This window comes from Trachypithecus francoisi, unplaced genomic scaffold (genome assembly GCF_009764315.1).
Source record: "Trachypithecus francoisi isolate TF-2019V2 unplaced genomic scaffold, Tfra_2.0 Lachesis_group8, whole genome shotgun sequence".
In the NCBI taxonomy this organism is placed as follows: Eukaryota; Metazoa; Chordata; class Mammalia; order Primates; family Cercopithecidae; genus Trachypithecus; species Trachypithecus francoisi.
In genome coordinates this window covers 93,339,847-93,366,550 of record NW_022681473.1, presented here as the reverse complement: position 1 = coordinate 93,366,550, position 26,704 = coordinate 93,339,847, and the positions used below count along the sequence as shown (strand labels likewise).

At 34.1% G+C, this 26,704-nt stretch overlaps 1 protein-coding gene across 1 annotated transcript in view; it reads right to left on the bottom strand.

Annotated features, from left to right (window-relative positions):
- The window catches only part of DYNC2H1 (dynein cytoplasmic 2 heavy chain 1), a 386,039-nt gene that overhangs the window by 288,340 nt on the left and 70,995 nt on the right, over positions 1 to 26,704 (bottom strand). Inside the window, exons 41-53 of the mRNA XM_033204903.1 lie at positions 26,177 to 26,332; positions 24,729 to 24,988; positions 23,639 to 23,885; positions 22,577 to 22,728; positions 21,398 to 21,542; positions 19,597 to 19,699; positions 18,956 to 19,123; positions 12,523 to 12,653; positions 11,113 to 11,361; positions 10,506 to 10,614; positions 6,916 to 7,029; positions 5,672 to 5,814; positions 1,218 to 1,302 (exon numbers count right to left, since the gene is read on the bottom strand). Of these exons, the coding sequence (XP_033060794.1) occupies positions 1,218 to 1,302; positions 5,672 to 5,814; positions 6,916 to 7,029; positions 10,506 to 10,614; positions 11,113 to 11,361; positions 12,523 to 12,653; positions 18,956 to 19,123; positions 19,597 to 19,699; positions 21,398 to 21,542; positions 22,577 to 22,728; positions 23,639 to 23,885; positions 24,729 to 24,988; positions 26,177 to 26,332 (2,062 nt within the window). The remainder of the gene's footprint in view (positions 1 to 1,217; positions 1,303 to 5,671; positions 5,815 to 6,915; positions 7,030 to 10,505; positions 10,615 to 11,112; positions 11,362 to 12,522; positions 12,654 to 18,955; positions 19,124 to 19,596; positions 19,700 to 21,397; positions 21,543 to 22,576; positions 22,729 to 23,638; positions 23,886 to 24,728; positions 24,989 to 26,176; positions 26,333 to 26,704) is intronic.

The following is a 26,704-nucleotide window of genomic DNA, read 5'->3' as shown; positions in this document are numbered from 1 at the left end:
CTCTACTAAAACTACATAAAAAATTAGCCGGGCGTGGTGGCGGGTGGCTGAGGTCCCAGCTACTCGGGAGGCTGAGGAGGGAGAATGGTATGAACCCGGGAGGCGGAGCTTGCAGTGAGCGGAGATTGCGCCACTGCTTTCCAGCCTGGGCTAAAGAGCGAGACTCCATCTCAAAACAAAACAAAACAAAACAAAACAAAAAACACATTTGTGTTTCTAAAACAAAACTCTGGTTAAATCTCCTTTTAAATCTCTCAATAATGACCTATCACCTGCAAGTTAGAATCCAAACTCCTTAGCATAATGCAGAACGCTCTTTATTACCTGACCATGCCAACCTTTTCCTCACTCTTCATTTACTACTTATTTATACATCTTATGTTTCAGCCCTTTAGGCTGTTTATAGTTTCATAAAATGTCTGTTTCACTTCTCCAAACCTTTCCCATGCTACTCACTCTAACCAGAATGACTTTCTCAAACTGCCTGTCTGGACAATGTCTATTTTCTATAATATCTGCTAAAGTTTTATTTTCCAATATATTTCATATAAACTTCTACCATCACTTATCTTGCTATATCAGAGATTTATGTTTATATATAAAATAATTCTCACTATCACTGGACTATGAGCTACTAAGAGATCTCTAATATCCAGCCCAGTACATAGTATAAAACAAGTTCACTAAATATTTGATTATTAGATGGTTAAATAAATAAATAAGTGAATAAGCTATGGTATAAAAATAAAGACCACAATCAAAATTGATTTGAAGTAAGAGAAAATAATGAGAATATTATAGTTGAGAAAAGATTAAGTCCATACTCAAAGAATGTCATAAAACTTTTTCATATATAAATTATAGAGTTCTGTGCCATATCTAAGTGATAAGCAAATATGAAAAGTTTAGGGGGCTTGCCAAAGACTCTAAACAATTTAAGTAGGTCCTTCAAATCACTTAGGTAAGAAAAATAATTTTTTAAATTTGTTGAACTCACACAGTAGATATTCTGTTGGATTCTATGTTAAATGACATAACCTTAATGTAAAAATAAAAAGGGCTTCAAAATTTTGTTTGCATCAGAAGAAATCTAATTTTGCTACATTTAGCATTATTTAAATTTATAATCATGAATCTTTAATGAACCTGTAACATTAAAAAAAGGCAATTATTTCATAAATAAAAACCAGATAAAACTGATTTCATCAAAATACTACCTGAATTTTTTTTCTTTTCTTCTTTTCGTTTTTTGTCATTGTATTTTTCTTCACCACCTGTTTCACTGAGTAACATTTCAGGTATCTAAAACATAAAAAGCAAATCACTATGAAAAAGTTTAAGTTCCATATCAGAAGTTAAAAACCTTTAACACAAAAAAAGTCAGTATTGATTGTACTTTTCTTTTAGGATTCATTCCAGACTAAGAGAAAAAAAAATACAGAAATATTTAGAAGAAATGATTTCCTAAACATCATTTTGACACATATCAACCATTAACTGATTGCAAATTAATGGCACATTGGGAAAAGCTCACTTGAAATGGTGAGACTATATGAAATGAAGGAAATTACAATTTGGATTAAATTAAGGAAATTTGGATTAAATGAAGGAAATTACAATTTGGATTAAATTAGAAAATAATCACAATACCATTTAAAAACATACAATAATAAAAATATTTTATTTGGCATGAATGCCTTCATGGCATAGTGGGGTAGCAAGGATTCTTAGCTTTTTCATATAAAAACTAAAAGTAAATAAAATAATTTTATAATCAATAATTTCATAACTGATCATTCTAAAAATATATTCTCACTATGACTGGAATTTTGCCATTATTATAAATAAGCAAATACAGTTTCATAGCAGATATCATTACCATTAAAGATAACCTTATAAAAATGCTACTTTAGAATATACAAAAGAGAGTTTAGATTCCTGAAAAAAATTAAAGTAACATTTTGAAATTTTACATTAAGCCAAATAGCTTGAATTCCTTTCACCTGATAGAGCTGACATTACCAGCAAGAGGAAACACAAATGATCCAGCTAATTAGGTCAAAAAATCATTTTTTAAATTTCTCAGACTAAAAAAAAAAATGTAAGCCAAAAGATGTCTTCATTAATGCAGAGTTCGAATGTACCATAATTCTTGCGAGAGTATGCCTTCACTGATTTCTGACAAAACACTTAAACCTATGTGAGAATATTTTAAACTTATATTTTTAAATCAACATTAATCTGTTTCTTTGGGAACTCATTTTCTTTAAAATGGTCTATCCTCAAACAATATCCTGCATTAGCAAAGTCTGCCTGCCTGATTTGCCTCGTTCCTTCCCTTGAAGTAAAAATGGTACTTTTTAAAGAGTTGAATGGGCATAGTAAGCCTATTAATTTGCTTTATTTACATCTATTACATATTCTCATATATTTCACATATTAACATATTCATAACATAATATATAACACATATTAACATTTTCATACATTAACATATCCAAAACTGATGGATCCTATCAACCCCTTCAAACTAACTTTCAATTGCTTCTAGTTGCTTATTAAATAAGATTCAAAGTCATGGCACTTAAACGCTTTCCCTCCTTATCTGTCCCCGATATTTCCCACTACAATGTACCACATACCCTGTGCAGCAGCCACATGAACTCTCTATTTCCAGGCACACCATGCAATATCACGTCCTTAAACCACTGGGCCTGCAGGTGAGGCAGTGCCCTCTTGCACTTCATAGCTACTTCAAAACCATCCTCACTAAGCTTCCTAAATTTAGTGTTCATATTATCAGGCTAGAGTAACCACTAACCCTCCTTGCTGCAGGCATCTACCAGTCCAATCATTTCTTCATTCCATAAATAATTTTAGCTCTTGGCTCACTTTCACGCTTTCCAACACAATCCTTGTCTTACCTTCTTAATTATTCCCAATTTCAATATCCATTGTAGATAATCACTCTAATATCCTCACCTCTCAATTCCTTGAGCACCTCTTCTCCTCTTAGCCACCACACTTTTGTCAGCCACTCACCTACACAGTCAAATCCTGAGATTTTGTAATTATCACTAAGTGAAATCCTTCCATAATCTCACTTTCAAACATCCCATTCTTCTATCGCTACACTCCTGTCTTCCCAGCTTACTCCCTCCCGGTATCAAAATCCTGAAACTCCACTGAAACCTACTATTTACGGATTTGACCACCTCTTCACTGTCATTCACCATCTTCCTATCCTAATTTACCACCTTACCAACTTAAATTCCATGATAAATCAAAATAATTATATTCTTATAAATATTCTCAACTGTCTTGCCTTCAATTGTTTTGTCATACTCAAGTAGCAAAGTCCCAATTCTGGTCAAATCTAAGTCACCACCTACTCAAGTTGTGCACCCATGAGTGCACCTATGGCTTGAGAAAAAAAAAAAAACATAACTACATTGTTTGGCCTCTATTGAACTCCATGATCACTAACCTCAAGTGAATCCTATCATATTCCATTCTCCTAATCCTCTCCCTCTTTCATTCTCCCAAACTACTATTTTGCATGTCTTCTTGTGTCTCTTTAAGCCTCCAAAACCTCCTCCCTCATTCTTTCCCTCAGCGGATAATCTTCCTCTTTCACTAAGAAAATAGAAACAATTAGACAAGAGTCTCCCAAACTTCCCAATACCACACCTGCCCACCTACCCAGATCTATCCCCCACTATTCTGCTTTCTTTCCTGTTATCGCAAATGATTCCTCCATTCTCATAGGAAAGGTCAATCCTTAATTCTTCCATTTGTACACTAGATCCATTTGTTGTGCACTTACTCAATGACATTATTCTAGCAATTTTTCCCTGTTTTGCATCACATAATTTTTGCTTCCCTATTAAGTCATTCTCAAAAGCATATTAACATGTTATACTGTGTCCCATATTTAAAAAAAAAAAAAAAATACAGGCCCAGCATTGACATGCTATCTTCTTTTGGTTTCTAAAATACAGTGTTTGTCTGGTTTTCTTATTTCCCTAGCAGCTTCTTCTCAGTTTCCGTTGGTTCTTCCTCTTCATCTCCCCAGTTTCTTAATGTTGAAGTGTCCCAGGGTTCAGTCTTGGATCGCTGCTCTCTTTTGTTTATTCTCACTCCCTTGGTGATATCATTCATTCTTATAGCTTTAAATACCACCTGCACTCTGATAATTCCTCAAATTTTTTTCTGTATGCCTGAGCCCTGGAGCTCCAGACTTATATATCCAAATGCCTTCTCAGACTTATAACTTCAATGTCTGGTATCTCATATTTAACACATCTAAAATGCAAGGCCTCATAGTCTCCTCTTAATATGTTCTTCTCTCAGTCTCCTCTGTCTCAGGTGATGGTCATTTCATCCTTCTAGTTGCTCAAGCCAAAATACTCAGAAGTATCATTGATTCCTCACTTTCTATTACACCTGATTACAATCTGTCAGCAAATCCTGTTGTTTCTACTGCAAAACATATCCAGAATACAACCACTTCTCACCACCTTACCACTACATCCTTAGCCCAACCTATCCTCTTCTCTCTGGATTACCGCAATCATTTGTAACTGCTCCATCCATTGCCCTCTATAGTCTACTTTCAACACAGAAACTACAGTAATCCCATTAAAAAATGAGTCAGAATATTTCTGTTTGAAAGCATCCAAAAGTTAGTTCTCAGGAAAAGCTGAAATCCTATACACTGTAGTAGCTTACAAAGCCCCACCCTAACTGGTTTCCTCTTAGTTCTCTGACATCATCTTCAGCAACTCTCCCCTCAATCACTCTGCTCCAGGTGAAGTGGCCTCTTACTGATCCTCAAAATCATCAGACAAGATCTCTACCCAGGATCTTCATCTAGCAAGCTTTCTCTGCAGATATACCTGAGAAGAAAGTAAACACCATGAGGCTAGGGATCTCTATCTGGTTTTTTTTCCTCTGCTATGTCCTCAACATATATAGAACAGTGGTACATACTAAGCACCCAATAATGACTTCTTATTGAATGCCTCTTATTCATGTGGCCTCCTCAAGCTAAAACATCTTTCAGTAACTAAAATATTACCTCATCTGTAAACCATGTCTTTTATCTCAAATTACACTCCTTACTCTGAATCATGACAGGCATTAAACTATACTTCTCTTATAGAAAAATAAAGAAATTAGTGATTAAGGATATGAATATAATTTAAAGAAACAATGTTGAAAATTATTACTTATTCAAATGAAGTAAAATAAGAGGCTTCCAGTTAAGATAGTGTTATGAGTTCACACTTTAACTCATGCCCCTCCAAACACACAGCATAGCGATGATATTTTTTTAAGGATTTAAAAATTCTTTAATTGTTAAATACTTGCTATGATTTTTTTTAATCTAGGACAGCCTATAATAGGTTAGTTAATTAAAGCTATAACATTTTAAAGTATAGTTGTCTCTGTGGTTCTTAATTAAGAACATGATCCTCAATCTAAAATTCTATATTCAACTAAATTATGATGCAAGAGTAAGAAGAAAATAGAGACATTTCCAAACATAAGAGATGTTCGGTGCCATAATTAAGATGATGTTATAACCAACACCAAAGAGAAGTTGTGAAAATCAACAACTTCAAAAATAAAATGTGCTTTTAAAACTTTTAATATTTGTTAAACTTACTTTCTTCATACTGCTATCAGACCAACCCTCCATCCACAACACCTGGCATTTCTTATGCAAAGCTGGATTACTCTCACAGTTTATCATGAAGTTTGAATTTGCAGAATCCATTATCAAGACAATATGCAAGTTTTGCTGAATTCCTAAGAAATATATAAAAAATTATATTCATGGAAAATTACAAGAATAATAATAGAATCAGGCAATCTATATGTGGTCCGGGTTAAAGAGATCAAAATTTTCTCAAATGAAATAGTAGGAGCTGTTTTTAAAAATGAGCACAATATAAAACAATACTATGGTATGATTTTCATTTTAGTTAAAATAACATTTATAAATTTGTATATGTGCATGTTAAGAAAAAAGACTCGGAAAAATGTCCATGAAAAATGTAAGTGTCATAATGTCTGGGTGGTGTGATTATTGCCTCATTTTTCACTTATTTCAATTTTGGATTTCTACACTGCATATAAAACTGTTTCTATATGAATGAAAGGCTAGTTTTTTAAAACTATGAAGTCTGGCACAATCTAAATAGTTCAATAGTTCTTTAAGACAGGAGGTACTAAAGCGGCAATAATTTCACCACATGAAACAAAGGAGGCAAGGTAAATATTCCAAAGAACATTACCATACTTTCGTCATTCCTGTTTGCTAAAATTTTGCTAAGATACTGATATGGTTTGGCTCTATGTCCCCACCCAAATCTCGTTTTGTAGCTCCCATAATCCCCACATGTTGTGAGAGGAACGTGGTAGGAGATGACTGAATCATGGAGTGGGGCAGGTCCTTCCCATGCTGTTCTCATGATAGTGAATGGCTCTCATGAGACCTCGTGTTCTTAAAAACGGGAGTTTCTCTGCACAAGCCCTCTCTTTGCTTGCTGCCATCCGTGTAAGATGTGACTTGCTCCTCCTTGCCTTCCACTGTGATTGTGAGGCCTCACCAGCCACGTGGAACTGTGAGTCCAATAAACCTCTTTCTTTTGTAAATTGCCCAGTGTCAGGTAAGTCTGTATTAGTAGTGTAAAAACAGACTAATACAGGTGTTTTTATTATAGGCTAGCCTATCAGTAGCTATGTGTTACTTTCTAAAAACTCCAGAAAAAAGAAAAAGGTATAAATTATCAAATGAACCCAAGATTTAAGATACTTTTGCAATCCAATGAGAAAATAAGGCAAATTAAATGGTATATATTTCACATGAACCAGTTTGATTTGATTAATGAATTCTATGTCACTTACTATATGTGAAGTAATTGAAGACTGGTCCAAAAAAACCATCTTGTGAAGCCTGATCTTTAAGTGGTAACAGCAAAGGCTCTAATTCTTCAAGAGTATAGAGTCCAGGAACTTCACCTACAAAAAAAATTAGACTAATTCAAAACACTTTAATAAATAATACTTTTTCAATTTTTGTAATTAAAACTCTGCTGTTATTCACTCTTTCTTTCCAAAAATATACAAACCTTATTACCTCTACGTGACTCACAAATCTTTATCTATAGCCTTCATTTGATAAAATTCAAACACCTAAGCAAACCACTCAAAATAGTCATAATCTAGCCATCTGTCTACCTTTACAGGTAATTTTTCCATCTTCCTCCATAAGACCTTTTACTCTAGCCTCAATAAACTTGTGTTCCATAAATATAACAAAATATTCTGTCTTCTTGGAATGTATACCTACGGTCATCCTCTGCCCCTTATCTTCCCAATAAGTTTTTATCCTTCAAGATGCTACTTCCCTAACTGTTAAGCCTATGAGCCTTTCTTGACTACCCATTAGCTAATTAAACACTCTTTCTCTTTCACGTACTATTTAAGTATATCACTTTTTAGTACTTATCACATCATTTAATAATGAATTACTTCCTTCTCATCTCCAATTAGACTCTAAATTTCTAAGGACAAATATTTGATAATGTTCAACATTTAACCTTAGAATATTCTTACCTAGGTATCTAGAACAAAAATATGTTTTACATAAATGAATGAATGAACAGATGAACTTGTACTAGGAATCAGAAGAACTGGTCCATGGCCTGCTTCTATGCATGCCAAATCATGAAGATGAATAGAATGATGAAAGGCCAAAGTTGATTAAGACTACAACTTCAGTCTTAAAGACAGACTTAAAGATAGATGGCCTGGAGCACATCTTGTTCACTTCCACAAATTAAAATAGTATTTAAAACTTGGCCCTGCATATAAGAGGCATTTAATAAATATTTGTTAAGCCAGTATGTTTACAATTCACAAGAAACTGTAACATTAAGTGAAAAGTCCTTTGCTACATATCCAAAGTAATGTATTCATATAGGGCCCATCAGTCTGATCCCTACTTTTCTTTAGGTTCAACTAAGAGGCACCAGACCACCCCCACCTCACAAGCTTGTACATACTTGAACACATGCACACATAAATCTGCATGATATGTTTTTCTTTAAATTTTAGACATACCAAGACATTTTTTATTTCTTAAATTTAGCAAACAATGCCAACTCTACCTATATATTATATACATTAGGAAATAAGAATTTGAAATACAAAAAAGACACAAAGCCTACTGAAGACTTCTTCTGAAAATAAAATGCCAAAATCTGATTTGTCATTTTTACCATTATATTTTGATCATAAAGGCTAATTTGTCTTAAAATAATGATTATTGGGTTAGTGCTTATCTGAATGTTTGCTTTCAAAAAGAAAAAAGAAAAAAAAAATCTGTGTTTCTGGTCTCTTGTCAGCCAAAACGAACAATGTCTCCATCTAGTGACAGCTGAAGCAATATGCAGGAATGCGTTCCTTAAATATCAAAAGATGTTCATTAAAACGGCCACAAACGCTGTAAGTCCACTCAAGTACTACCACTTTCACTAAGCCATTATCCCTCAACTCTTTAACAGAAATGGATTTACCACTTGTCTAATTAGAGCATCCTGGTCTGTATTTCTCATCTGGGCACTAATGTTTAGATATCACATATTATAAACTAAATGTTTTCTTTAACCAAAGCTGTTAAATTCTGAAGAAAATTTCTCCTCAGAGCAGTAGCATGATACAAAGCAAGTATTTATGAAAAACTGAGTTGAAAATGAGTTCATATAACTTTGTCCTTTGATCCACAGTGATACCGCCCATACAATTGAAACTAGTTTTTAAGGTTTATTTTGTACTTCAATAACAAAACACTCTTGATCCAGGTTTAAAACTAAGCTACTTCCTCCCAATCACTAACAGTGATTACTCATAGAAGGATTCTAACAAATTTAATAAATTCTTAAAAAAAAAAAAAAGAGGAAGAAATACAGGAATTCACAAGCATCCTCCCCAGGAAAACACCAAAAAGGTCAGGTAACACCACAGACAACAGGAGAGTACCACAATTTGCTGGGGACAGAGCCACAGCAGAAGAGTAGCAACAGTTCTTAGTTCAGGTTGCAGGGACTCAATTAGGGAGTCACAATAGCCAAATGATATTCCCACCCTACCCCAGAGATTTTAATTCAATGCGTTTAGGGTAGTAGCAAAGAATTTGTTTTTAGTTGTTGTTGTTGTTTTTTTTAATTATCCAAGTGATTCTATGTGCAATTAGGGGTGAGAAATGCTGAGGAATATAAATGGACAGTGCTTCATGTTATATCTCAGAGGAAAAACAAGACTTCAAACCATAGAAATCTTGAAAACAAAACAATAAATATCTCTACAATCCATAGAATTCCAGATACATAGAGAGCCCACTTAGCCATAAATTTCTAGAGTATTTGTATTAAGATAGTCCTCTTTCAAGTGGTATTTTTCTATTATATAGATGCATACTTAAAGTACTTATAAGTTCCTTTTTTTCTTACAAATAATTTTAATTTCTTCTTTTAAAAAACAAGATTACTGGCTCACACCTGTAATCCCAGCACTTTGGGAGGCCAAGGCAGGAGGATCATCTGAAATCAGGAGTTCCAGACCAGCCTGGCCAACATGGTGAAACCCTGTCCCTACCAAAATTACAAAAATTCGCTGGGTGTGATGGTGCATGTCTGTAATCCCAGCTACTCAAGTGGCTGAGGCAGGAGAATTACTTGAACCTGGGAGGGGAAGGATGCAGTGAGCCGAGATCGTGTCACTGCACTCCAGTCTGGCGACAGAGCAAGACTCTGTCTCTAAATAAATAAATAAATAATATTACTTATTACTTGATTTGTAATATCCAACTGAAGAAGGAGAATGTGCATTTTTCCAGGTTAATGAATGCAGCTATATTCCAGACACATGAAATGTGGGCACTAATGTGTAGAATTATGTGGAATTTCATATATCTGGAGTATACGTATATTCATATCCATACTAAGGCCATACTATTATATAGTTATACAACCATGCCACTACTGATAGGAAGGTTCTATCAAATGTTTGTGATAATAAATTATACTACCTATTCTCTTGCATACCAGTTCTTTTATTCCTGTGGGTTAAATTCCTACAGATAACAGAATCGTACATCAAAGAGTATGGCACAGCTTTTAATAAGTCCTAGTTGATAATTTTCCCAAAGGTTATAACAAATAATAACCCAGCAAAAGTATACGTAAGAGTCAATTTTTCTGAATATTCACCAATACTCAATATTAACAATTTTTATGTCTTAAATTATAAAAATGGTTTTATAAAAATGGAGTCTCTCAATTTTCCTGCCACAAGCATGTTTAACACCATGTCTCCTAAGTAAGAACTATGCCAAACGTTCTCCAAAACAAAGTAAATTTTGCACAAGATAATTTTACTTGGATAATTTTTATGCCATTATTTTCATTTTCTTTGAAAAGAAACTAGTCACTTGCCAGAGGACAAAAGGCTATTGATCATCTCCAAAAACGTAGGATGTACAAACTGGTAATCCTCAAGAAGTAAAACTACCTGTTGTGCTTCAATTCCTGCAAGATGCAGCACCTGCAAAATAAGAAAATACTTTTTAGTGCCCTTTACGTATTTTTGGTGCAGTTAAAAATTAACATTTTGTATGTAAAGTATGCCAGTATCGTGTGTTTATTTATTCATTTATTTCTATTTCAGTAATTAAAAATCAAACTTTAGCCATATAATTTGGAAAGTAAATCCAACCCCTAAGTAAATACTAATTATTTTATAAACAAGTAGATCATTTTTATCTCTACCCACATATTTCCTGTGGAAATTCCATCCTTCTGCTTATCATTCATGTCTGTCTAACATCCCATAACCTGGAGTATCTGGGTCCTAGAAATTCTAATAGTATTCTCTTTCCTGTCTATAGATAAAAATATAATTTTCTAATAATCATGGAAAAATAATCTAAATTAAAATAAAGACTATGTTGTATAACAGAGAATTACAGATCTTTAAAGATGTTTAGAACAATAACCAATGTAATTTAAAAACAAATAAAGCAAAAGAGAGTGGGCAACTCACATGTTTGAGATCATTTTTGAACTGCTTCAGTTCATATCCTCTGGAAATCTTTGGAGAAAACAGGACCGCTCCGTGCATGTGACTGACTAAAGAAGTGATGGTCCGACGACCTACACCACTGCGTCCTGCTAATAGAAGTGAACCTCCAGGGAAACTCAGCACTCTATCTATCCTAGACATATACTCCAAGACTTCGTGGAATAGTAAAATGTCTAAATTCTGGTTATCTCGTCCATAATGAATAAGACCCTTTGAAAAAAATCAGAAAATTTTATAGTTAATGTAAGCCCTAACTACAAAATAAAAATATTACTTATCTAGGTTAAAATATTATATTTTGATACATTCAAGAAAAGGTAAAGTGACTACATATCCTCTTACACTCAATATTTTATAAATCCAGTAATCTTGGGTAAATAAATTGGCACTCTCTAAGGAAAAACTCATGTCAAACAAGTTCAAGGGTCCGTGAAAATCAGTTAGTTTTGGTCATTACTACACTAGTAAAAAGCAGCATGAGATAGCAGGTTAATTATAGAACTTTAAAATTGCTCAAATTTTATTAGTTGTTATGAATCAGTGTGCATAGACCATGAAAAAAATCCCCAAACTCTAGAAACCTAGAGCCTAAAAAATCTTTTGTCAATGTTTGTTCTTTCGCATTGCTTGGGAATGAATCAAAAGCTAACACAGGTACCATAGTCTGCCAGGGACCACCTGATAAAGTGCAGGAAGGGAGAAAGGAAAATTAGACTTTACATACTTAACAACTTTCAATGCTTCAAAACTTTGCAACATCCATTCCAGGCGAATCAGTTTACCAGATCATGAAAAAATGTTTCCTGATATAAAATCCACACTAACATTCAATATAAATATTAATTTTTAAAGCAATCATTTGCAATACTGTTTCTTCTTCTTGATTATAACTAAACTTTAAAAGAGAAAGAAACTCTCTAGGATAGTGCTACTCAAAGTTTCAGTGGACCAGCAGCATCAACATCATCTGGGAGCCTGTTAGACATCTGGACTGTCTGGGTCACCTAGTGAATCTGACACTTAAGAGGATGAGACCCAGGAATCTGCATATTTTCCAATCTCTACATGACTCTAATGCTCTCTAAAGTTTGACAACCACTGCTCCAGAGTAATTTCCTGATTAACATTAAACCTCATTAACACTTCCAACATACCTTTGCCCAAAATGTATCTTAGCAGTTTTACACATATCTATGTAAGTACCTGTGCATCTCGTTACATCTGCCACAATGGACTAGATTCCAAAAGATAAGAACCAGTTTTGCCTGTTCTATAATCTGTCATATTCATGCCCTCAAAATTTTTATAATAAATATTTTTAAAAGACTATAATGACCAAATCTCAGTTCCAATTCATGATTCATATTATACCTTTTTAATAACATCCTTGAGATCAGTAGAGTTTAGTTTTCCAAGTGGTTTTCCATGTGGAGGTAATGGTTGTCCTGGGGCTGCCCTTGCTCCTGAATTATGCCGAGCTCCCCATGTAACATAGAAACTATCTGTAGAAATAAACGATATTTTTGTTCTATATGCATTACTCATAATGAGAATTCAACAAATACATTGCTTACTAAACAATTTTTAAGTTAATTAATCCAAATAAGATCATCTTCAGAAGGGCAAAGGCAAAATACTTTAAAGGGTACATTATCAGGTCAATAAAATCAGGTGAAATACAATGACTGAGTCAGGCAAGGTGGCCCACACCTATAATACCAGCACTTTCGGAGGCCAAGGCAGGAGGATCACTTCAGCCCAGGAGGTCAAGGCCAGCTTAGACAACATAGCAAGACTCCATCTCTATAAAAAATTTAAAAATTAGCCAGGTGTGGTGGCATGCACCTGTGGTCCCAGCTACTTGGGAAGCTAAGGCAGGAGGATCACTTGAGCCCAGGAGTTTAAGGCTGCCATGAGCCATGATTGCACCACTGCATGGGCAACAGAGTGAGATTTACCTCAAAAAAATAAATAAATAGAAAAGAAATACAAAGAACTTCGATTGCAATATCAAACTCTACCTGAAAAGTGACTGATGGCGCCACAAGTCTATATTCTGCCCCCTCACTTCTTTCTCCTGAAATGAACTGGTTTCCTTCTACCTTTCTCCTACTACTCCCCGCTGTCTACTCTCAGTTTGTCCCATTTTTCTTCTTCTTCTTCAGAATCTATATAAAATTTGTAAGTTAAAAATAGTTCACATAAAATTAGCAAATAAAACAATCTCAAAACTCTCCTTGAAAAAGGACATGGATGTATTAATACCAAAAAGAGCCCTGATGCTTAAAAAAAAAATAACCAAATTTTAATCAGAAAACAAAAATCCCCCAAACTTCCCTTAAATCCACCTAGAGCAGGGTTCCTGTTACCATACAAGGAAAGTCTATTCACCATTCTACTGAACTTTTTCCTTCCCAACTCTTCTGGGAGACTGTTCCACCAAGCATTCTTGTCACATGCTCGGTTCTACATTCCCCTAAAATAGCAACCTTAACTTCCCTAGACCCAAGCTACTTCAGGTTCTCCCTACTTTCACCATCACATTTTTTACATTATTTTCTATCTGTACAGGCTACTATACTAAAACTCTTATTTGGGAACAATAATACAGTCACAATCTCCAAATCTAAATCTTCTTTGCAATCATTATCCCAACATGACCTTTGTGCACCTCTTCTTTTGCACTTGCATCTATATAACCCTACTTATCATGCCACAACTACCAGTCCTTTTCAGTTTTCTGCTTTATCCCTTCTATACTGATATTCCCTGGGGTCCAATTTCAGTCTTCTAATCTTTTAATTCTAAAAATTCTCCCTGAATCATTTAATCTTTTTTTGTCAGTTAAATTATCAACTATTTATACACCAAAAACTCACCTACTACTTATCTTTAGGCAAAACTCCTATGTTCTAGGCTAGTCCCATATTTCTAGTTGCTTAACAGACATATAATTCATGCATTCATTCACTAAATACTTACCTATTGAGCACCTGTTGTTTAAACAAGGTACTCTCTGCCTAAGTATTGCGTAAGACAAACATAATTCCTACCCTCATAAATGATCAACTCTATGCAGATTTCCAAATGACATGAAAAAAGATTGCAAACATTCAAGCACATGTACAAAACTGAACTATTATCCTCACATCTCATCATTTCTCACTTGGACTATTGCAGTAGCCTCTTACCTCGTATCCCTGCTATAAGTTTCTGCCCCCTCAAGTACATCTTCACTAGTACTAGGGTAACACATACAAAAACAAAACCTGATTGTGCCACACCACGCAATATCACATATAGCTTTCCACTTCCTAAAACAAAACACCAAACTCCTAATGATGGCCCTCTACAATCTGGCTTCACTGATTGCTTGAATATTCTACCTCTCTCTGCACTATATACTGTAGTTTTCTCAAGCCTCTGTTTCTTTGCACATTGCTTTTCCCTTGTCTGGAATATCCTTCACTTACTATATTCATCCTTTAAAACACAGTTTGAGCACTTACAATTGTTTTAACAAATTTAAAACTTAGGTATAGGTTAGGAATAAATCTTTTTTTTTTTTTTTTGAGACGGAGTCTCGCTCTGTCGCCCAGGCTGGAGTGCAGTGGCCGGATCTCAGCTCACTGCAAGCTCCGCCTCCCGGGTTTACGCCATCTCCTGCCTCAGCCTCCCGAGTAGCTGGGACTACAGGCGCCCGCCACCACGCCTGGCTAGTTTTTTGTATTTTTTAGTAGAGACGGGGTTTCACCGTGTTAGCCAGAATGGTCTCGATCTCCTGACCTCGTGATCCGCCCGTCTCGGCCTCCGAAAGTGCTGGGATTACAGGCTTGAGCCACCGCGCCCGGCCTAGGTATAAATCTAACATGACATGTATAATACTTGAATGCTAAAAACTACACAACACTGATGAAAGAAAGCAAAGATCTAAATAAATAGAGGGATTAGATAAATGGAGAAAATGGGAAGACTCAACAGAGAAAAGATGTCAATTCTCCCCAAACCAATATACAGATTTAAGCAATTCCTATCAGAATCTCAGCAACATTGTTTATACATTCATAAAATATTATTCTAAAATCTATATGAAACGACAAAAAAACAGAAATAGCTAAAACAATTTTGAGAAAGAAGTCTAAAGTAGGAGGAATCAGTCTAAACCAGTTTCACAACTTATATAGTAGCTAATCAAGACAGTGTGGTACTGGCAGAAGGACAGATACATAAATCAATGGAGAATCCAGAAATAGACCCATGTTACCAATTTTTGACCAAACTGCAAAATCTATTCAGGCAGAAAGATAGCCTTCTCAACAAATGATGCTGGAGCAAATAAACAACCACAGGCAGAAAAATAAACCCTGACCTAAGTCTCATTCACTATACAGAAATTGATTCACAATGGACCACTGACTCAAATGTAAAGCATAAAACTATAAACTTTTAGGGAAAACATAGGAGAAAATCTTCAGGATCTACAACTAGACAGCCTCCTTAAACTTGACATCAACACATCCTTACAATGAAAAATGATAGGTTAGGCTTCACAAAATTATATAAAAACTTTTTATCTGTGAAAGACCCTGTTAAGGGGATGAAGAGACAAGCCTATTGAGAGGGAGAATATATTTGCAAACCATATTTCCAACAAAGGACTAGTATCTCTAATATATACATATTCTCAAAACTCAACAGTAACAAACCAATTGCCGGCTGCAGTGGCTCACGCCTATAATCCCAACACTTTGGAAGGCCGAGGCAGGCGAATTATCTGAGGTCAGGAGTTCGAAACCAGCCTACCCAACATGATGAAACCGCATCTCCACTAAAAATGCAAAATGTAGCTGGGCGAGGTTGTGCATGCCTGTAATCCCAGCTACTTGGGAGGCTGAGGCAGAAGAATCGCTTGAGCCCGGGAGGTGGAGTTTGCAGTGAGCAGAGGCTGCACCACCGCACTCCAGACTGGGAAACAGCGAGACTGCATCAAAAAAAAAAAATTCTGATTAGAAAATGGATAAAAGACTCATATGAAGACATTCTACCAAAGAGGACATACAGACAGCAAATATTACACAAAAAGATGTTCAACTTCACTAGCCGTTAGCAAAATGCAAATTAAAGCCACCATGACATATATACGCTTACATGAATGGCTAAAATACAAAATAGTAACACCATCAAACGCTGGCAATGATGAGGAACAATACCTCTATAAAAAACAGCCTTTTAGTTGCTTAAAAAACTAAGCATGCAAGTACCACACAACCCTGCAATTGCATTCCTGATCATTTATTACAGAAAAAAAAATCTATGTTCACACAAAAACCTGTACAAGAATATTCATAGCAGCTTCATTCCTAATAGCCAAAAACTGAAAACAACCGAGATGTCTCTCAATAGATAAAGGGTTAAAGAAATGGTGGTGTATTCATATGATGGAATAAAAAGCAATAAAAAGAAATGAACTCTCAAAACAAAACAATCGGCATGTATCTCCAGAGAAATAGGTTGAGTCAAGGTAACTTTCTTGAAATCACAAAATTAAAGAAACAACAGATTAGTAGTTTCCAGGAGATAGGACAGAAGTGAGTATGGCTACAAAAGGGTAACATTATAGATCCTGTGGTGATATAACTGTTCTGTATCTAAACTGTATTAATGTCAATATCCTGGCTGTGATGCTGTGCTATAATTTGGACAGATATTACCATTGAGGGAAACCAGGTAAAAGGTAGATGTGTTCTCTCTGTAATTAATTTTTATAACTGCATGTGACTCTGTATCTCAAAAATAAAAAATTGAATTTAAAAAAGTTTTACTCCCACTGCTTCAATTGACCAACCTTAAAAAATGGTTCCAAGTAACTTCCTCAAAGCAGAATTATTCTCCACCTCTTCTAGAACCCTACTATCCAGCATTTATCTCAAACATATTCAGAAAAGTTATATTAATTATAAAACATTCCATACTCCACTGTAATTATCATTTTAACCATCTACTTCCACAAACATTTGTGGTATCTAATCACACTAGCAATAGTTATCATTGTAAGCAAATATTTTATATCTGTTTCTGTCATTAGATTACAATCTTCTTAAGGACAAGAATGTATCTAGTTTATTTTTATGCCTCCAAGATTAAATTTTTCTTAATAAGCTAATCTTTCAATATGTGAAAATCCTATATGACTGGATCTAACATATGTCAAACCTGTATTTTTTAAAAAGAAAACTCGACTGGTGTGGTGGCTTACACCTGTAATCCCAGTACTTTGGGAGGCTGAGGTGGGCAGATCACCTGAGGTCGGGAGTTCGAGACCAGCCTGACCAACATGGAGAAGCCCTATCTCTACTAAAAAACACACAAAATTAGTCGGGCATGGTGGCACATGCCTGTAATACCAGCTACTCAGGAGGCTGAGGCAGGAAAATCACTTGAACTCGGGAGGTAGAGGGAGCGGTGGTCTGAGATCGGGCTATTGCACTCCAGACTGGGCAACAAGAATGAAACTCTGTCTCAAAAAAAAGAAAAAAGAAAACCCTTCACTGAAGAGAAAAATACCAAAAAAAAGACATATTTTATTTATTGAGTCTTACATAGGAGACTCTGAAAGATACCAATCTTTTCAGAGGATTCAGACAACCAATTAGGTGCCAATACTATCTTATGCCCAAAGGATTTGCCACTTTCTTTGCAAAAAGAGACACTACTGACTCAATTTTCAGACAGAGAAAGACGGTACCATTTAAGAACCTAAGCCTCTCCACACTAAGCCATGCAAGCTACAAGTCGTAATGACATAAACCATCACTCTAAGTCAAGCAAATTCTGAACTATTAATATGATCAGACTTCTGCAGCATTTCATCCTTCTTGAAGTTTCTCTTGAACCCATTTCCTGATTCAAAAACTCAGGAGCACCTAGAAAATTCCTTTTGTCAATTTAAACATCTTTCCCACCTTCAAAGTTCCCTTTAGGATAGGTACTCATGGATCTCAGACCAATATCAAATCTAGAAATGTACAGTATACCAAATGTATATGTTGGTGCAGAAGTAACTGTGGTTTTGCCATTAAAAGTAATTGTATAAAATATATTTATTATATAAAATATTTTTGAAGCCTAGCTTTATCCTCTGAAAAACTAAGCACATTTTGTGGCCTGACAGCAGTTTTATTAGGAAATATTTCCATATTGCAATCTTCTTTTAACAAAAGACCCTCTCACAAGGATGACTTTCATAGTACATACATTACTCCCACAGTAGTTTTCAAAATGCAAATTGGTTATTAAACAGTAATCATTGCAAATGCAACACAGCAGCTTTGACTGAATGGTATTATGCTTTCTTTACAATAACAGTAGATGAAGATAGTAACAAGCACATGTAAGTTCTATGCTAATGACATTATAGGTAGTGACAGGAATAAGAATGGCCATTGTTCTTAGGCAAAAGGTCATTACAATCAAATATGAATTTTCCCAATGATCTTCATGTTTTATATACATGTAACTGTTTTTCAAAAAAAAACTTTTATTACAATAATCTTGCATTGCCAATGTAAAACAGCATGGCCTGAACTCCTTTTTCTAAGAAAAAAATTATTGCCATTATATTTTGTTTAAAACATGATTACTGAAATCCAGCAAAAAAGACTGAAGAGTACCTTATGGAAAAAATAATATTAAAATTATTCAAAGTGTTTATTTGTTTAGACCTATAAAATCATGCTATGGGTAAGAAAAATATTTCTAAAATCCTTGTAACAGTTATATATTTGCATAAGCTCTATTACATTACCTGACATATTGTCTAATACATCTGAGCCCCAATCTCCTTGAAACACTGATGTTAAAATGATGTCAAATAAATGAAGTTCCTTTGCACCAACAATTTTGTCACGAAATAAGCGCCGCGCTTCATATGCTACAATTTCTAACACATAATCTAGTGGATGGTTTGAGGATCCTAGAAAAGGCAAAATTTTATTTAATTGTAATATAATGATTTTTAACTCATCTGTTTAACATAATATTAGAAAGAAATAGCAGGCATCTACATACCGTAAATTTGGCATCAGATAAATGGAAGAAAGGAAAAAAAGTTAAAATTCATTTTGTTAATAACTCGGTACATGTTTGTGATTACTTAAAGGTAACATTAAATACTATCATCTCTAGTTGTTCAATAAAAACCATTCCAGAAAGCATACTAAATACACTTTGCCTCAAATATAATGATTTCATTTTTCCCAAAAGGAAGTTTTAATAGTGACAATCATATATAGTTTGGAAGAAGAAATATAATAATTTTAATAATAATATTTCTATTTAATAATATAATTTGTGATATAATACTCATTTATCTATTACAAATACAATCTACAGAATAAATGTGCACGCACACACACACACACACAGATACACACGAGCAAAACTCACCTCCTTCTAAATCATATCTAAATAAGCCAAGAACCCATTGGGTAAGAATGCAAGGAGTAAAGAAATAGTGACTATAATCATCAACTGTAAATTTGGCTCGCACCTGAAAAAGAAAATACAGTAAACAATCTTTCTACTGTCTTAAATATATTATCATGTTATAAATTTGTCAGTCTCCTTAGACTCAGAGGAATACTAATTTCTACCTGTAGATGGAACTGGATTTCAATATAATTGACTTCATTATCTTTATATTTTATGCACTTAAAAACATTATTCTGGCCAGGCGCAGTGGCTCATGCCTGTAATCCCAGCACTTTCAGAGGCTGAGGCGAGCAGATCACGAGGTCAGGAATTCAAGACCAGCCTGGCCAATGTGGTGAAAGCCCGTCTCCCAGATACTCGGGAGGCTAAGGCAGAAGAATCACTTGAACCAAGGAGTTGGAGGTTGCAGTGAGCTGAGATCGTGCCACTGCACTCCAACCTGGGCAACAAAGCGAGACTTCATCTCAAAAAAACAAAACAAACAAAAAAACATATACATATATATATATATGCACACACACATACACACACACATACATATACACACACACACACATACATATTCTAAGCAGGGTTCATAGGCTTCAACAGATGGCCATAAAAAAAAAAAGGCTAAAAAGCCCTGCTGAACATGAGAATTCAATAAAAACAAATCTAACCTTTAAATATGATGGTAGCAATTCCAAGGTACTCGCAGGTCTAGGTAAGACCCATTTCTTAATGCTGGGAGCCATTAAAACAATTTATGTTCAAGAAGTCACTGAACAAATCAAAGTATCTCTCTTCAATATACAACCAACCAGTAAAAAGGCTGTCCCTTCCTCTCTATAGACAGAGCCATTACTCGTATTCTGATCTTGACTACCTAACATCTTTATTTTTTTTAAAAAAGGAATGTCTTGCTTTCGAACTTATCTATTCCCACTTCTACTCCGATATTATAAAAAGCATCTTCCACAAACATGTCCATAACTTGTACATGCTATTCCCTTTATCTAAGAAGATATTCTTTCACCTCCAGCTACTTGGTGAATTTCTATTAATTTTTCAAAACTCAGATCAAACTTTACCTCCTCCTTAACAACTACCGCATACAACAAAGTTATTTACTCCTCCTCTGTGTTATCTCTGTAAGTTAGACATACCATTACTGCTACATTTATTACACTGTATTAATCGTTTATTTATATGACTCAGTCCCTCACTGGACTGTGAACTTTCAGTAAAAAGAAACTAAGTCATCTTTACATCCCTAAGACTACCACTGGCAAGAAAAGGTGCTCAGCAAATGTTTTGTGCATCCTCAATGCCTACTTTCAACTATCTTCCCCATTTTATCTAGGGAGAATACTTTAGACATTTCCTCCCAGTCAGGAAGAAAAAAAGAAACATCAAAGACTACTGGCAGGTTTGAAGCTTGGAAGACACAAACTGATAGAAGTCAGGAAAAAGATCTGTTTTGGGAAAGCAGATAAACTCAATTCTAAATATGCTAAATTTGAGCTGACAGCAGAATAACCATCTACCACAAATTCATTCATTCAACAAACATTGAGTGCCTATTAGAAATTGTGCCATGGATACAAGAGTGAATAAGGCACACACAGCACCTGTCTTCATAGAGTTACTCTCTACTAGAAAAGTCTAATAAACAGGAAAGTAAAGCCTGGGTATTGACACAGAGGTCAGAATTAAAAGTAGACCTTTAGGAATGATACTAATAGACATGAAAGCTACAATTTAGATACATATCTACCTGTTCATACACTTGTACCATAGATCCTGCTAAAAGATTAATTTTTGATGAAGAACCCCAAATAGAATGATTCTTCAGATTTTTATGTAGAACTGGTTCCAAATATGCTCCATAAATCGTTTGTAACTGCTCTCTTTCTGGGTAGCTAAAAAAAAGGGCATATAAGAAGAAAGCTGAAATAAATCAACATTTCAAATTAATATTTCAATGTTAAGTTACAGCAGTGATTTTCAAACTGTGCTGCTCTGAGACCTACATATCTCCAAAGCTTACCCAGGGGCTAAGACTAGGCTCATTGCCCCCATCCATTCTCATTTCAACCAAATTATATCCTGAAATATCCATTGTCAACTACCAGAAGGTGCTAGAGAATGCCCAAGAAATTATGTTAAAACATAATTGTTTACAAAACACTGATCTTTAGAAAAGACCAAAGGGAAATTTTTCCTTTGAAAAGCATTTTTGAATTACACAACGCTTGTACACAGGGCAGTAATCCACCTCAGAACCATAAAAGTAAAACTAATACAACAAATAAAATCAACCCCTTTCTACCAAACCAAAATACATTTCAGTATGGTGTAACTGGTAGCAGGAACATTTCTAGAAAAAAAAAAGTTAATTGATGGAGTACAATTAGCACAAAAGTATGCACGTAAGGTTTTGTCATATTCAAATATTTGTAATGTAATATAATGTATATTAAATATAAACAGAGGAGATACTGCCATAGTCTCTGTAACAATTACAGACCATGGAGATGATTAGCAGTGATGCCACCAGCCATTAAAATGATCTAATTCTCCCTTGTTCAGATTCAAATTCTCTTTTTGTTATCTTCACAAATTTGATAGTATTTTTGTTTTATGAACTGCATAAAATATTTAAATCTAAAATCCACCATTCAGATTCCTGAGACTGACATTTTGGAACACAGACCACACAAAATAGTCTTGTTTTATTTCCTGTTATATGTCTCACAAATAAGATACTTTGATTAAAGTTTGTATCATCTTAAATTATTGCCTATATTTTGAGAAGGAGAGGAAAAAATATCAGAGCTTAACTTTGACCATTTTTATATTCTAAATTTTAAAGTATTACTACAATACTTTTAATAAAATTCAACTATATGATATCTTCCCAAATAAAAAAAATTTGAAACACAAAGATACATACTCTATAGAACAAAGACGAACAATGGAAGTAAATCTGGTAGTAAGTTTATGTCTTCCCAGTCTTCCTCCAGCTGACATAGAAGCCACAATTTGAATATTTTCTAGACCAACCCATTCCAAATTTTCATCATAAAATCCTTGATATGTCAATACCTATTTGAAAATAAATATACTTTAAACGTTTTATACCTAACATTTCCTAATCATGATAAAGAATATTTTTGCCTAAAGTTTCAATTGTTTCTAAATGCAATCATTATTTACCTAACTCAAGAATTTAAGATTAAAAGGTATCCGAAATTATTATATCACTGAAAAATAATACTGTTCAAATCTCTGTGTTCTATGAATATTAGCTAAATTATCCTAGTGTTTACAATGCTTTTCTCTCTAATAAACACAAAAATCCAATGATATTATAAATCGAGTAGCAATTAGCCTAGAAAATGAAAGTATCAGGAAAAATATGAGAAAAAATTTGTTTTTTTCTGTAAATATTTTATCATATTCTGCAGTTACATAATAAGCCTAAATTTGGACCTATATCATAATAAACTCTAAGAATTTAAAGTTTCTAATGTGATGTAAATAACATAAAGAAAAAATATATTCCACACTGATTCAGGATATGTGATCTCAAATCCTTATACAGGCAAAAATGGAGAATAATGGGTTAAAGTAGCCAGAAAAAAAACATGACCAAGTCTAATCGCTGTCAGAAGAACGCACACTTTAAACCATGAAGCAAAAATTTCTCCAACTCCACTACTAGGTCCAGCTTTTGTTTTCCTCCTTGTTTCAAGAATAAAAGACAAGCAAGAAATGTAGAGTGAAGGTTGTTTCTATTCCCCCTGTCATAGATCATCTTGACATAATACTAACTTCTAAAGAAAGGAAAATCATAGAAAAACTAGAACAAGACTGAAATGTCTCAGGAGTTTAATTTCCATGGCAAATGCTAGATAAAACTGGCCCCAAATGAAGAATGCATATTTTCTAAGAAAAGTGAATAAAATTAAATTGTTTCCAATTAGATTAAAACACTTCAAGCGATATGACTTACCTGTTGTAGGAAAGCTACCAAAGTACTGGTCCCCCATTTATCAAGTTTGGGTAGGTTGATATCTTTTAAGTACAGAACAAGTCTTTCACAGTCTTTTGGTCTGTATACACGACCAGTATTAGTACTGATTACCATACAAGTCTGGCTCAGTTTCTGCAGGAGATGTCGAGAAGTGGTCTGTGCACTACAATGAACTGTAGCAATTTGAGTGGATCGGAGTTGTGAAAATGCATACCTGAGCAGCATCCTACAAAAAATGCATGACATCTGACTTTGATAAAAATGCAATCAACAAAGTACATTTTATACTCAATAAGAAATGTCTGTCTCATAAATATTTCAGTTTCTAAAATGTTTATGATGATAGGGAAAATGGTAAATACAGACATGGCTTCTATAACTATCAAAGTAACTTTCTAACTTTTAGACTAGAAAAACATAAATTCATGTTTTAAGGCATTGTGAGGACTGTTTTCAGCCAAAAAAAATCAAAGTTCTCAGAATTAATCTAGTTTGATAAAGTATATATTAAATATACCAACCCTGTTTCCCCACAGTTGAAGGAAAGATTTTAAGTTCGATGAGTTTTAAAAAAATTACTATGATTTTATACAATTTTTGAAATTACTACTCCCCCACTAGAACTGTGAAAATAATAAACCATGTTTCCTTTATTTCAGGAGACTATGCTCCATATGCACTAAAACTAGGCTGAAATCCACTGAATTAAAAGCTACTTTTACATAGAGATCTAACTACAAATTTTAAATTTTGTAACTAAAGCAAATGGTATGTGAGTATACCTAAGGTATTCTTTTTTTTTTTTTTTTTGCTGTATTATATGGATGGATTATTTTTAAGAGTATCTTCTCAGATTGCTGTCTTTCCAGTAGAAATCACATAATCTGGCAAAGAAAAGGACACACTATTCCCCATAGTTCTTATTTTTACAAGTAATGAAAATAAAATGAATCTTCCATGAAAATTTAAATGCTACTTTAATCAAAAGAAACATAACAAAAGCCATTAAATCAATTAGGGGTGGCAGGAATAAATCCACAACATATACTTTTGCCAATATTTTTCTTACCCTTTGCCACATCCTTCTGGTCCTACCAGAATGAAGGGCTGTTTAGTATCAGAACTTAACCATGGTTTGAAATAATCTAGACTTCGTTGCATGTCAGGAGTCTGAATGACTGGAAGAGTTAAGCCATTACTGAAATCATCAGCAGTCAAGTTTTCTGGCTTCTTAAGCACATATGTTGCTAATCGACCTCTAGTAGAGTCATAGTAGGTATCCATTGGTTTGTGAAAGTCTGGAGGAGACTCTCGTGCCCAGTGAAAAACCTTAAGAGAAAAAAATTGTGATAAGTTTTCACATACTCCAGAGTGTGTGACATTCTTAAATTATTCCAAGTAAATATCCCAAAAGTAAATCATCTTAGTTCCAAGAAAAGTTTATATACACTATACCCATTTTATCATTAATGTAACATTTTATCTCAAATATTTTTCTGTAAATGATCATTTATGCAAGTAAATTAAAGTATATCTAGGAGACAATGACTTACTGGATATTTATTTATACACTAAGGTATAAATATACTCCATTTTAATGGAGTTCTTATTAACATTAAATCACAAATTACAGAATGCAGAAATCCTAAAGCCCTTCATTTCTACCATATTCTGGTACTGTCCATTACAGTGTCACTACCACTGCTCTCCACCTGCTATTCTTCTTTTTAATACTGAAAACTGTTACCTATGCAGATATAAAGCAGAGTCAGCCCTTAATGCTACTCTTCAATACATTTATTCTGAACTTTGACAAGAGAGTATGTGCTTAAAAGCAGCATACAGTATGGCACTGAGTGGTAACAATGAAAAGCATCTGGCAACAGGGGCAACAGGACAGTCACAGAAAGGGAAACGGAATAGAGAAAGCAGTAGGTGACACCAACAAAGAAGCAGTAAAATGAGAAAAAAGGCTGAAACATAATGTTAGAGACAACCCAAAGGAGTAAATGTCCAGTAATCTCAGTAGAGGCCAAAAGGAAAAAAATCCCTTATTATTTAGAATTCAGCTTTATAAACAACTAGGTTGTAATACAACTTTAACATATATTAAAGAAAATATTTATTAATAATTAATTCATCCTAGTATTCCTAATTCCTAGAACTGCTCTGGTTAAAAGGATGACAAAAACTAAACTATTTTAACATTTTAAATGAATGAAATAAGTATTAACATAGATAAGCAGGTTCAAAAATGTCTAACTTAAAGATATGGTCCAAACTTTAACTTATGAAACATTATTTTATAAAATGTTAAGAATATCATCAAACATCATAAAATAACTCAAAGGAGAAAATATATATACACACATGTAAATACATTATTATTCAATTGAATACATAATTTCAAATTTTAAACGTTCCCTATCTTATAGTTATAAATTATTGTATTTTGGCAGGTAAGAGTTAATGAAAAGTTAAAGTTTTGACTAAATATAGGCTATAAATATGCATTACCTCTTTGGTAAATTCCAAACGTGATTTCATATTCAGATTTCCACCAAGTCCCCTTATGAGATTAATAATAAATTCGTCATGATCTCTGCAACCATGTAGATGTGACAAACCATTCATCACAGTCCCAACCAAACTTGTTTCTACCACATAGTCATTCTGTTGATTAAAATCCATGACACAGACAGACAAAAGGCAAAGATTAACCAGTAAACACAGAACCATACAGACTGATGTTCACATATCTTTTCAATAACCATTTTTAAACTCGCTCCACTATTCAAACTGTAGAAAATTTGGATTTCATTTAATTTTTGTACACACTTTGAAAATAAAAAGTAATCATGAAAGTACAATTGTGTATTTCTAGCTATCAGTGCTACAGTCCTCAAATAGATACATGGTTTATTTACTTCCTAAACCTGAAGAGTATTTTTAAAAAAAGGTAAGTTAGTGAGCATTGTTCCAAAAAGAATAGATGTTCATTTCCTCTTGCTGATAAAAAGAAAATAAGAGGCAAGAGCTAGATTG